The sequence below is a fragment of the Micropterus dolomieu genome, linkage group LG18, assembly GCF_021292245.1.
Source record: "Micropterus dolomieu isolate WLL.071019.BEF.003 ecotype Adirondacks linkage group LG18, ASM2129224v1, whole genome shotgun sequence".
In the NCBI taxonomy this organism is placed as follows: Eukaryota; Metazoa; Chordata; class Actinopteri; order Centrarchiformes; family Centrarchidae; genus Micropterus; species Micropterus dolomieu.
This window is the reverse complement of record NC_060167.1, coordinates 38,619,160-38,630,705: the sequence shown is the minus strand read 5'-3', so window position 1 is coordinate 38,630,705 and position 11,546 is coordinate 38,619,160. Positions and strand designations below refer to the sequence as shown.

Here is an 11,546-nt window from a genome sequence, read left to right as displayed (position 1 = left end):
TCGCGTCTCTCAGAAGGCTGAGGGTGAGAGCGCCGTCTCGCTGCCCCAGCTCCTCGGGGGGCCCCCGAGAAGCGACACTCTGCTTCCTCTCCTCTCCGTAGGAGCTCATAGAGGGAAGGGACCTACGCCTGGCAGCCTCAGCTGCCTTGGGTCCAGACCGGCGAGGGAGGTACTGGCGGTACTTCGCCCTGCGTCTAACGCTCCGTGGTTCTGCGAAGCTCCGCCAGATCTTCCTCAGAGGGACCCCCCCTCTGAACCATCTCCTGTAGCAGGTCGGCTTGGTAGGCTTGAAGCACCGCCATGGTGTGCAAGCTCGCACCTGCCTGGCCCGCTGCCATGTACGCCTTCCCCACGAGCGTAGATGTGGTGCGACATGGCTTGGAGGGTAACACCGGCTTCTCCAGGGAGGACGCAAGACGAGGGGAGAGATAGCTCGCAAGCGCATCCTCCACCCGAGGCATCCTCCCATAACCACGGTCTCTAACCCCCATCATATTACTGTAGTTCAGTGATAGGGGTGTGGAAAGACGTGTAGAGAAGGGTCTGCCCCATGATTACTCAGTTCATCATGTAAATCAGGAAAGAATGGCAGAGTGGAGGTGGCGCGTGGTGCTTAAGAAACCTTTCATCAAGCTTACCACTAGCCAGTGGTGTCTGCTCCTCCTGTGGCCAGTTGATGTTGAGCTTAGCCACGGCTCTAGTCACCACCTCCAGCAGCAAGTCATAGTCGGGCGCCCCGACACCCGGAAGTCATCGTCCACTACGCTGAGCACGTCCGCCTCCTCGGAGTCGGATTGCTGCAGCGTCTCCGGATCCAAGAAGCCGAGAATGGGCTCCCGAACGAGGAAAGGAAGCGTCGGAGCCAGTGGATGAAGGTCGGGAAAAAGCCTCAGCCGTCCCGAAATCCTCCGACAGATCACGCTGTGAACCCCATGAGTGAAGCCGCCGGGCCGCCTCAGCGGCCACAGGGCCCGTGCCACGGGGAGAACACATCCGGCCATCCTCGGAAAAGAGAACCATGCTGTACCTCAGTACCCGCACGGAAAGGGCTTCGCAACGGGCGCAGGCAGCCCCCTCGAGAGCTGCCCGGGCGTGCTCCATCCCCAAACATGAGACACACATCTCATGAGAATCTCCATCCGTGATGTACCGAGGGCAAGAAAAAACACACCTTCTGTACATCTGGTTGCCGGACATGCTGGTAGACTTCTTCTTCAGGTATGACACACTGCTTGTAGGACTGGAGCTTTCTTCAAACAACATAAAGAGCGCCTGCTGAATAGAAAAAAGCTAATGATGAGTGTGTACAGGTGTGCTTTATACTCCTCCGGTTATTCCGTCACACCTTACCGTTCTAGCAACAAGCCAATAGGATAGGAGTGATTTCATTCACGTTCAGACCTGCTACGCCTAGAGGCGTTCCCATAGTGTCGTAACTGACGCAGTTCGAGTTCCCTCGAAGGGGAACTAAACAACCACTACACAACGCATGGCTCAACACAGAAGGGCTAATTCCTCAGGTCAAGACTCAGCAGTTTATTTACATCTGAAGGACAGAGGACACCAGGTGCACATTTTAGACAGAGAAGATGGATGGTTTGAAAGAAGTGTCAAGGAAGCCATCTACACCCGGGTTGAGAAGCTGTCATTGAACAGGGGAAGGGGTCTACGCCATCACTTATCCCCCACTTACAATGCTGTCCTTTCATCACTTCCCAGGAAACTTCAAACATTAAAAAAATCAAACATTACCTAACAACCATAACAACTGTCGTTACAACAGCCAGGAGCACTAACGAACCAGCAGTATCAATGATCTTGGCAAACGACCCCACAGAGGTAAATAGCTGAGTTTCTCTACTAGTCATTTCAGAACTGAAGAAGTCTCTTGGATGAGGGACAAAACATCTTTTGGTATCTTCAACCAAGTCCAGTTGTACTTGACTTTAAGCTCTGGATATCTATGACTTGGATGACTGAGAACTATCAGAGACATCTACTGTAAAACGAGTTTCCCCTCGAGGGACAAATTTTTTTTATTGAATTGTACGTATGTGAGCCTTCTCTGCTAACATGTAGTGAATACGTATTGAAGCAGCACCAATTTAATTAACATTCTCCACCATTAACATGCATTAGCTCAGTTTTACACTAAGCCCTGTCTCTTGATTCAACAAGAAACGAAACAGACGAAACAAAGCGCAATGACTATACGTATATATAACATTTATTACACACACAGCAAATATCTACTAGACACGCAAATGAATGTTAAATGCAGCTATGAATGTTATGAATACAGGGATGAATAATTGACAAATGACTGAAAATCAGTGTAATCAGATAAGGGGATAACTTGCCATGGTGGTAGCCATCGTCCCTCTGGCCAAAGCCAGAAGGAGAAAAGTCAAAAAAATAAGCAGAAGAAGACCAAAGACTAGCAGTAAAGAGCAGCAGAACTTAACATACAGAGCCCGATTTGCTAGGGTCACTCCTGGCTTTATAGTTCCTGTCCAGAGGGGCCGTGGATGTCAGTGGCTCAATGCGGCTTACTCCACCAACCCCAGCAAATTCTGTCTTAACTATTTTCTTTGTTGTTATTTCTTTCCTAAAGAATGTTTGAAAAGTTGGTCACATGAATTATACAATTATCCAGGGGTGCTCCTGAATTTAACCATGGATCCATGATGATAGAGAAATATAGAAATGAATGACAATAAAGCATGCTGTCAATATTTTAGACACCCCCCAAAATATCACAAATCATGCTTTTAGGGGAGCTGATGTCGTGTCTCCCCCGTAGTTCGCACCCTGCAATTATCCACTTTGCAATAAGCAGTTTAAGTATAATACTGTATGGGCACCCCTGCATGTCTGTCACATAATGTACTCCTTCTCCCAGAAAATTGTTGCAATTACAAATGCTTTAGTATTCTCATGTTTATTTATTTTGTTTCCATTGGAACAACACAAAAAAGCAGCGGAAAAAACAACTTTCAGACATTCCCAGAACTCCAAAAATGGACTGTACAAAATTATTGGCACCTTTTGAGAATCTTCAGAAATAGTTGTATTTCAAGCATGTGATGCTCATCTATTTTGTAAATAAACTGGAAATATAGAAATCACACTTTGCTGCTTCAGGCCTGGATGTCTTGACTTTGTGCATGCCATTATGAAATCTGAAGTCTACCAAAGAATTCTAGGGCCCAGTGTTAGGTCTGTGCAGAGGTAATGGGTCTTACAGCAGGACAATGACCCAAAGCATACTTCAAAAAGCACCAAAAAAAAGTTTTAAGATAAAGCACTGGAGAGTTCTGAAGTGGGAGAACTACACCCCTCTCCTCATAAATGGAGATCGGGTGGAAATGGTCACCACCTTCAGGTTTCTGGGCACTTACATCTCTGCTGACTACTCCTGGACCCATAACATCGGGGCCCTGGTCAAAAGGCTCAGCAGCGGCTACACTTCCTGCGTGTCCTCAGGAAGAACAATCTGGACACAAAGCTGCTGCTGGCTTTCTATCACCTCCTCTGTGGTGAGCGTCCTAACACACTGTGTACGTGTGTGGTACGCAGGCTCCACAGCTGAGGACAGGAAGGCGGTACAGAGGGTTATAAACACTGCCCAAAAGATCATTGGCTGCCCTCTGCCCTGGAAAACATCTCTATATCCTGTTGCCTCAGGAGAACCAAGGCCATCACAAGAGACCACTCACACCCTGCCTACCCCCTGTTTGATCTGTTGCCCTCGGGGAGACGTTACCTCTCTGGGCCATACCAACACCCATGGACACTCACACACATAAGCCTGCAATTCACCCAATAACGCCCGAAACAGCAGACAATTCAGCCCACTTCCTCCCTACTTTGCACTCTTGTAATAACTATCTTTTCTTATTTTTATGGTGCAAGGGTGGCTCCGTTGGAGCACCCTAAATTTTGTTGTACATTCACAGTGCAATGACAATAAAGACTATTCTATTCTATTTTGTCCATTCCGTTTTTAGAGTTCTGTTTGGAATATCTCAAATTTGGCTTATTCTCTGATTTTCTGTGTCCTGTTCCAATGCAAACAAAAGATATAAACATGAGAATATCAAAGCATTTGTAATTGCGACAATTTTCTGGAAGAAGTAGTGCATTATGTAACTTACATGTAGGGGTTCTGTTAATATACATATATATGCACAGGTTGTAAAATGGGGCACTGGTCACTTCCATTGATGTCATCCCTTGAGTCCTGGTTTGTTTCTGTTTAGGAGAAAGACAGGATGTTTGGGGGAGGTTTTCTGTGAGTCCTCACAGGGGTTATTTAGGAGTCAGGCTATATGCAGGCTTTTTAGGAGAGGGCAAATCCTTGACATGCAGGTCTGAACCAAATCCTCGAGTTATGTAATCTGTATCAAAATTTTATTATCTATGTTCATACCTTCATCTCTCATGACGTCACTTATTGAATTTGTGTTTCCTTCCCACAGGCAGCACTGGCCTCCTCTGGAGGACTTTACTGTCTCCATGGCTGCGCTGTAACTATTCACTTGCTTCAGTTGTGCATGACGTTCACATGTTGCATGGAATTTGTCTGAACAAGGCTTGACTGACTAAGGTGTTTAAAAGCCAGGGGCCCCTTTTCCAAAGGCACTGTGAGGCTAAGATGATCGTAGAATCCATCTTAGGAATCTTGTTAAGCGTATGAGTTGTTTAATTGGCTGAGGCTGGTCTCAATATTGTAACAATAACAGAGACACATGCACTACACCAGGTGTGCCTGTTTCAGCTTAGTCAGTAGTGCACAGCATTTCCGTTTGAAGAGTTGCATGTTTAATCCCCACTTGCTGCTAGTATTATTACTTTTCTCCCCTTTCAACCAATTGATTATATAGAGATCGTTTTACATGTCCACAATTAAGCATGTGCCTCCCGCCGATTGGTCCACTTCAACCTATGGACTCTTTTTTTCAATTCCCCAGTATCTCCAGGCAGAGGAAATCCCTTAGTTTCTCATTCATGGTAATCCGATCTCACGTTTTCTGACGGCTTTTTCAGAAGTGTGTCAAGTAAGCCAGAGACTCTTTTGAATTTCCTTCAGAACTCTTCAAAGTAAAAGCTCTCATTTAAACACAACATAAAGTAGGCTCAATCACTTAAGAGGAAGTGAAAATGTGAGTAACTTTCGCTCTCATGACTGAGATCTGTTGCAGAACCAGCCAGGCAGACACTATAATGGTTTTTTTCCCCGCAATTAAAGTAATCTGGCCATGGGCCTAGATATTATTGCTTGAAAGTAAGCTGAATGTCATTTAACGTTACTGACACACACATCATGGCTGGGACAGCCGGAATAGTGATGCTGCTTTGGGAAACATATGTCTTGGTCTTAGAAAACACTCATTCTTCAGTCGTTTTCAGGACATGGGGCCCAGTGACTGATATGCTCGGATTGAAGCTGCTGAGATCTGATATTTTACTGTATTATTGCTTACCTTCAAAAGATTATGCTTTGAGTGTTTTGTGATTTTTTAAAACATTGCAACAACATGTATTACTCTGACATGTTCATATGAATGAAGATTGTTTGTGTTGATAAAAGCATTGCATGTCTTTATTCTTGTTGGTTTCACTGACTGTTAAGTAAATCTAATAATAATAACTAGAACTGCAAGCAGTTGTAAGCGGGGTCCAAGCCTCCCGGCGCAAGCCGCCCCCCCTGGCCCCGTGGAGGGTGCGCGAGTCGACCCGGACGCCCCGCCGTCGTGCTCCATAAGGTCCCCACGTTTGGCGTTGATGGGTCATTCCAAACAGAGGCAAAACGTCCTACCTTTGAAAATGCCATAAGAATTAATGGGATTTAGTGAGCGATTTCAGCTGTGCTTTTAGCGCCACCTCTTGGCCAATCAGAGTTGTGGTTGCGGAGATATAAAATGCATGTAAGTCAATGGGATTTTTTTGAATAGCGCCAACTAGAGGCTAACTGTAGCAAATTTTGCGCAGCCCCTCAGGGGGGCATGCCACATAAGGTCCTCAAATTTTGTGTTGATCGGCCTTTTCCATGCCTGAGATATGTTATAGTTCCTGTTTTTAGCAATTTCGCAAATATTTGTTAGCTTGCAATTGGGACATTTTTTGTCGGATCAAAATTCCCTCTACAAACATTTATCGGCTCGGTCCAGAGATTGTCTGTGCCAAGTTTCGTGCCGATCGGACCTGCGGCTTCGGAGGAGTTAATTAGAGTTTTACAGTTTTCGCAATTTCCCCCGAACGCGTGGAAATAAGGTTTTTGATATACGCCTTCGTAGGCGGAAGTTCCAAGCCCAAACGCGTTGACCTTGCTTATAGCGCCCCCTAGAGGTAGAAGTGTGTGGATTTAGGGGCCTGAGGTACTCTTGAGGCTGTGAACCTACCCTGTGAGTTTCGCGTCCCTAGCAGTTACCGTCTAGGCCGCAGTATGAGTTTTATGCACAGAAGAAAAAAATAATAAAAATCCGAGCGAAAACAATAGGGTTCCCAGCTCCGCTGGTACTGGGAACCACGATGCCTTGCATTCGCGGGTTCCCAGCCCACTCGGGCTTGGACCCCTAATAATAATAATAATAATGAATACTTGTAACTCTCATATTCACTGATTGTGGCCGGTAAGAAAGGGAAGGGGATTCAGACAACCAGAACAAAATTATAACTTTGAATTCGGAGATTAATCTAATATTCCGGGTTAAATAGGCAGGACAAAAGTCAGAATTGGGAATGCTGTTTCTTTCAGTCTTTCAGTCAGTTGATTTATTTCTGATGATTCTGGGAAGGATTCTGTGGTGTTGAAAATAGATTGATTTTTCTTGTAGAATATGGAAGATATTTTAACTTTGTTCTGAGTGAAGCTGAGAAATCAACAAACCATCTTCCTTTGGAAAGACTGTTCATGTGACTGAATTACTATCATACCTAATTTTCCCTATTTACCTTTGCTTTTATCCAAAGTAACTTACAATTGCTAGATATGTCAGAGGTGTCCTCTGGAGCAACAGGGGGTTAATGTCTTGCTCAGGTGGACACATTGGTGGACGTGTCACCATGGAGGATTGAACCCGGTTCTCTCGCACCAAAGGCATGTGTCTTATCCACTGCTCTATCACCACGCTGCATGATTACCTGCTTGTTAATGTGCATGCAAGAGTTTACTTTATGAAATGGTCACATGTGGTTTGTGACACTAACAAAGTTTGCAATGTGAGTGTTAGTGAGTGATAATAGTTCAAACCTTTGAGGAAGTACATACCAAAAAGTGTTTGTTAAAGCCATTTGTAACAAGGCAGCAGTAGAAAAAACTTTTTGTCTCTGCAGGCAGTGGATCCCATGCAGGCTATCGCGGTGAGTTGCTTTAACTTTTCTTTGAATTTAAGTTTCATGGTATTCAGCAGTTAGCACTATGTAATGTCCAATTTGTCTTTTCTCTGAGAAGTCTTCGGAGAACATGAGTGTGTCAGTCACCTTCTTCAGACTGTTTCGTGTCATGCGTCTGGTGAAACTTTTGAATCGCTCTGAAGGGATACGGAATCTTCTGTGGACCTTCATCAAATCCCTTCAGGTCAGTATCATCACTCAGCATAATTCAGCCTGTAGTTTGATGTTACTGTGGCCCAATCCCAATCTACACCCTAAGGTTTAAGCACTAAACCCACACAGGCTTAACTGACGCCCGCTGTGTGCAGGGCCAATAACCAATAACCGAATTTACAAACTATAAGCAACAATAAGCCTACTGACATGTACCAAAAATGTTCATGTGCAGTATCTTGAGAAATGTATTTTCTATTTTATGAATAATTGATGAACAACATACGACGAGGACACAACAAGGACCAAATAGAACTCAGCACATTAAATACAGGGGCAAAAATAACACAGGATTTAAAGCATGCAAAAACACACAAGGAAGGATCTAGGAAAACAAAGCAGAACATCAAAAGAGCATGGGCAAAACATAACAATGGACAAGAAACTAGAATACACAGAGTGAAAAACACAAGGAATGTAAAGTAGGAAAAATATTCAAACCAAAACTCAGAACCACAACCCAAAAAACGAATTCTTGAACCACAACAGCAAGAGTGTACAAGAATAAAAACATGACCCTATATTTCTCTGTGGGTTTTCCCATTTATTTGTGGCCTGCTAGCTTGGCATTTAGTTCTGTTAGCCTGTCTCTATAAGGATGCCACTATGAGACAAGCATTTTAGTGTCAACCAGTGTGTGAGCACTGCAAACAATTTCTAGTCTATTCATAGCTGATTTGGCAAAAGTAGCTATCAAGCTTGCTAGAAATGCTCCTGTTAACTGTATGAATAAAGAGCATGTCAGCCAGCTGCTCATTTGTTGGTCACTTCCTTTCTATGACACTACAGCATTAGTTTTTTTAGCAAACTACCCAAAGTTAGGAAGGCCACAAACATATGCACTATATATCCTAGGCCATCTGATGGCGTAGAAAATTCAGCGTCAGAGCATGATGCACTTCACGATGTGACAGTGGGACAGCCCTGAGCTATCACATAGTGGGAACGAGCATCAAAGTCCTGACTGTGGGGACTGGGATTGGGACTGGGATTGGGCCTGTGTCTCTGACAGTGTCATGGGTTGTTGTGTTGCAGGCTCTTCCCTATGTGGCCCTGCTTATTCTCATGCTGTTCTTTATATACGCTGTGGTTGGAATGCAGGTATGCACACACACAGACACACACACATACACATTCATATAGAGCAGGTCTAGACCGTACTCTGTGATATTACTTACAGAGACCCAACAGTTCCCATCATGAGCAAGCAATAGGCGACAGAGGCAATTAAAAACGTCTTTTTAATAGGCAGAAACCTTTTTTCAGAAAAATGGCTCAGGGTGGGCGGCCATCTGCCTTGACAGGCTTGGGTTGAGGGGGAAGGAGAGAGAGAAAGAGAGAGGGAGAGAGGGCCTCTCCCCTCCCAACACAATATCCACACTGAAATACCGACAGTAAAGGTAGTAGTACAGGCTGAAAATGAATAATGGTACAGATAATTACAGTAACATTAATGATTACAACAGGACTAGACTAGAATCTGGACGTCAAAATTAACTTACTGCGGAGGACCTAAATAACATTAGCTATGGCTGCAAGCTTGAGTTACTCAAGTCGCTGAGTTGAGTGCTAAAAAACATTACCAACATTGGAGAGACCCTTATATTGATATTGTGTAGCAGAATGCCAGCAGTCAGTAAATGTATCTTTCTCTCCCAGTTTCAAAACTCTGGGCAGCCTTGTGAACCGTGTCCTGTTAAGCTTGATATTTCCTAGTAAAACAAAGAGAAATTCTGATGCCCAGGAACTATATTTTATACACACACATATGTTATAATATGATATAATGTTCTTTTATCCAATCCAATCCAATCCATTTTATTTATATAGCACATTTTAAAAAACAAAGGTTTACAAAGTGCTGGACAACAAATAAAACATAAAAACATAGAACAACACATAGAACACAGAACAACAACATAAGACCACACAGTTTTCATGCTGGGTTAAAAGCCAAGGAATACAAGTGAGCTTTAAGACGGGATTTAAAACATTTGAGGGTCGGGGCTAATTTGACCTGTGGAGGTAGCTCATTCCACAGTTTAGGGGCTGCTGCTGAAAAAGCACGGTCGCCCCTGGTTTTTAACCTGGTTTTTGGAGCGACCAGCCAAAGTTGATCAGTAGACCTAAGTGACCGTGATGGGGGTGTAAACTTGTAAGAGGTGCCAACCCATTCAGTGATTTAAAAACAAACAATAGGATCTTAAAATGTATTCTAAAATGGACCGGGAGCCAGTGTAGCGAGGCCAGGACCAGTGTAATGTGTTCATGCTTCCGGTTAAAAGATGAGCGGCCGAGTTTTGTACTGTAAGCGTGAGAGAGAGGTTTGGTTAACACCAATGTAAAGTGCATTACAGTAGTCCAGACAAGTTGAGATAAAAGTATGAATCACATGTTGAAAGTACTTACGAAGCTGTAGAAGTACAGTCTTTAAAATTTTTATATAAAAGGAAGCTTCGAGAGGTTCCATAACTGCTTCTTTGAAATATGTTGGAACGACACCTGTTGCCAAACTAGTATTTATAATTTTTTAGACATTTAGGCCAATAGTCTCCCAGTCTTCCATAAAGAGGCACAAGGGGGCACAGTATGAGGGTTTTAGTTGGGTGACAATTTTAGTGAGATTTAAAAGCAACGCTGGCTCAAACTGACTAACTATGGAATAGTCAAAAGCAGGGGATGGGATATGGGCTCTGATAGTGGCAACCTTGCCTAAAAAGAAGTTAAGAAGATTTTCACAGACTTCAGACGAAGCTTCCAGGCAGGAGGATTGTGTTTAATAAAGAATCAATAGTGTTAAAAAGGACACGAGGTTTATTAAAATTTTGGGAGATAATGTCAGAATTTTCTGATATTTTCTCAAGCTCTCCTTAAAGACTTCATATGATACATGAAGCTTGTCCTTTTTCCCCCTGCGTTCAGCTCTCCTGCACACTCGCCATTGAGCCATGGCTCGGATTTAGATCTGGGGCAACTAACTTTTTGCGGTGCAACAATGTTAAGAATATCGGAACAGGTGGAGAGGAAGGAAGAAAGTAATTGCTCTGTGTCAAGGTTAGCCATAACTATCACCAGACTTAGTTATATTAATAAAAGCAGAAGTAAACTGAGCAGCAGTGGAGGGCTTAAACACACGACACAGGCGCGTAGGAGCAGGCAGTTTGAGACTATGAATAAAGTAAGACAGGTATGTGATCAGAAAAAGCAGCATTATGTACTTGGATGTTAGTAATAGGCAACCCATAAGATAAAACAAGATCTAATGTGTAAGTATCAATCATATCTAAGTCTTTAGCAAGTGGTTTTGAAGGACAGCATACATGTATGTTAAAATCTTGTTATAATCTGTCATGATCCCAGCCAGGAAATCGGAAAAGTCTTTTATAAAATGTTTGTTATATTTAGGTGGGCGGGCTTTATGAACAGAAAAGCAGGATTGAAATTAGTTGCATGTGTAAATTATCAACTGATTTAAAAAATTTGATTAAATTTGTTGAAAAAGTTTTGTTGGCAAGATGCCTTGATGTAAGTAGGATAACATCTCGTTTTTATGCTCCGTGAGTGTAATGGATGAGGCAGGGACTAAGATCTGCCTGACGCCAAGAAGGTTAATGGGTATTATACCTAACATAACAATGTCTTTTCTGCAGATATTTGGTAAAATTGCACTGGTTGACGGCACATACATCAACAGAAACAACAACTTCCAGACATTCCCACAGGCTGTGCTGCTGTTATTCAGGTTTGTGGTCTGTCTTCTGTTAAAGCTACGCAAATCCACAAAACAGCACAGTTCCACACAGCTGGTACTACTACATTCCAAAGAGAACTTGTACTGTAAATAGCTTGTTATTGAATTAAATCTAGTACAAATCAACAGCATGTATGCAATTTAATTTCCAACTTTGTTCAGGCAAGGAAACATTACCCCCCCC

General features: G+C 43.4%; 1 protein-coding gene across 1 annotated transcript in view; it reads left to right on the top strand.

Annotated features, from left to right (window-relative positions):
* LOC123987112 (dihydropyridine-sensitive L-type skeletal muscle calcium channel subunit alpha-1-like) overlaps window positions 1-11,546 on the top strand; it is a 70,760-nt gene that overhangs the window by 52,535 nt on the left and 6,679 nt on the right. Inside the window, exons 16-20 of the mRNA XM_046075725.1 lie at window positions 4,482-4,529; window positions 7,339-7,365; window positions 7,457-7,582; window positions 8,647-8,712; window positions 11,262-11,353. Coding sequence (XP_045931681.1) covers window positions 4,482-4,529; window positions 7,339-7,365; window positions 7,457-7,582; window positions 8,647-8,712; window positions 11,262-11,353 — 359 coding nt within the window. The remainder of the gene's footprint in view (window positions 1-4,481; window positions 4,530-7,338; window positions 7,366-7,456; window positions 7,583-8,646; window positions 8,713-11,261; window positions 11,354-11,546) is intronic.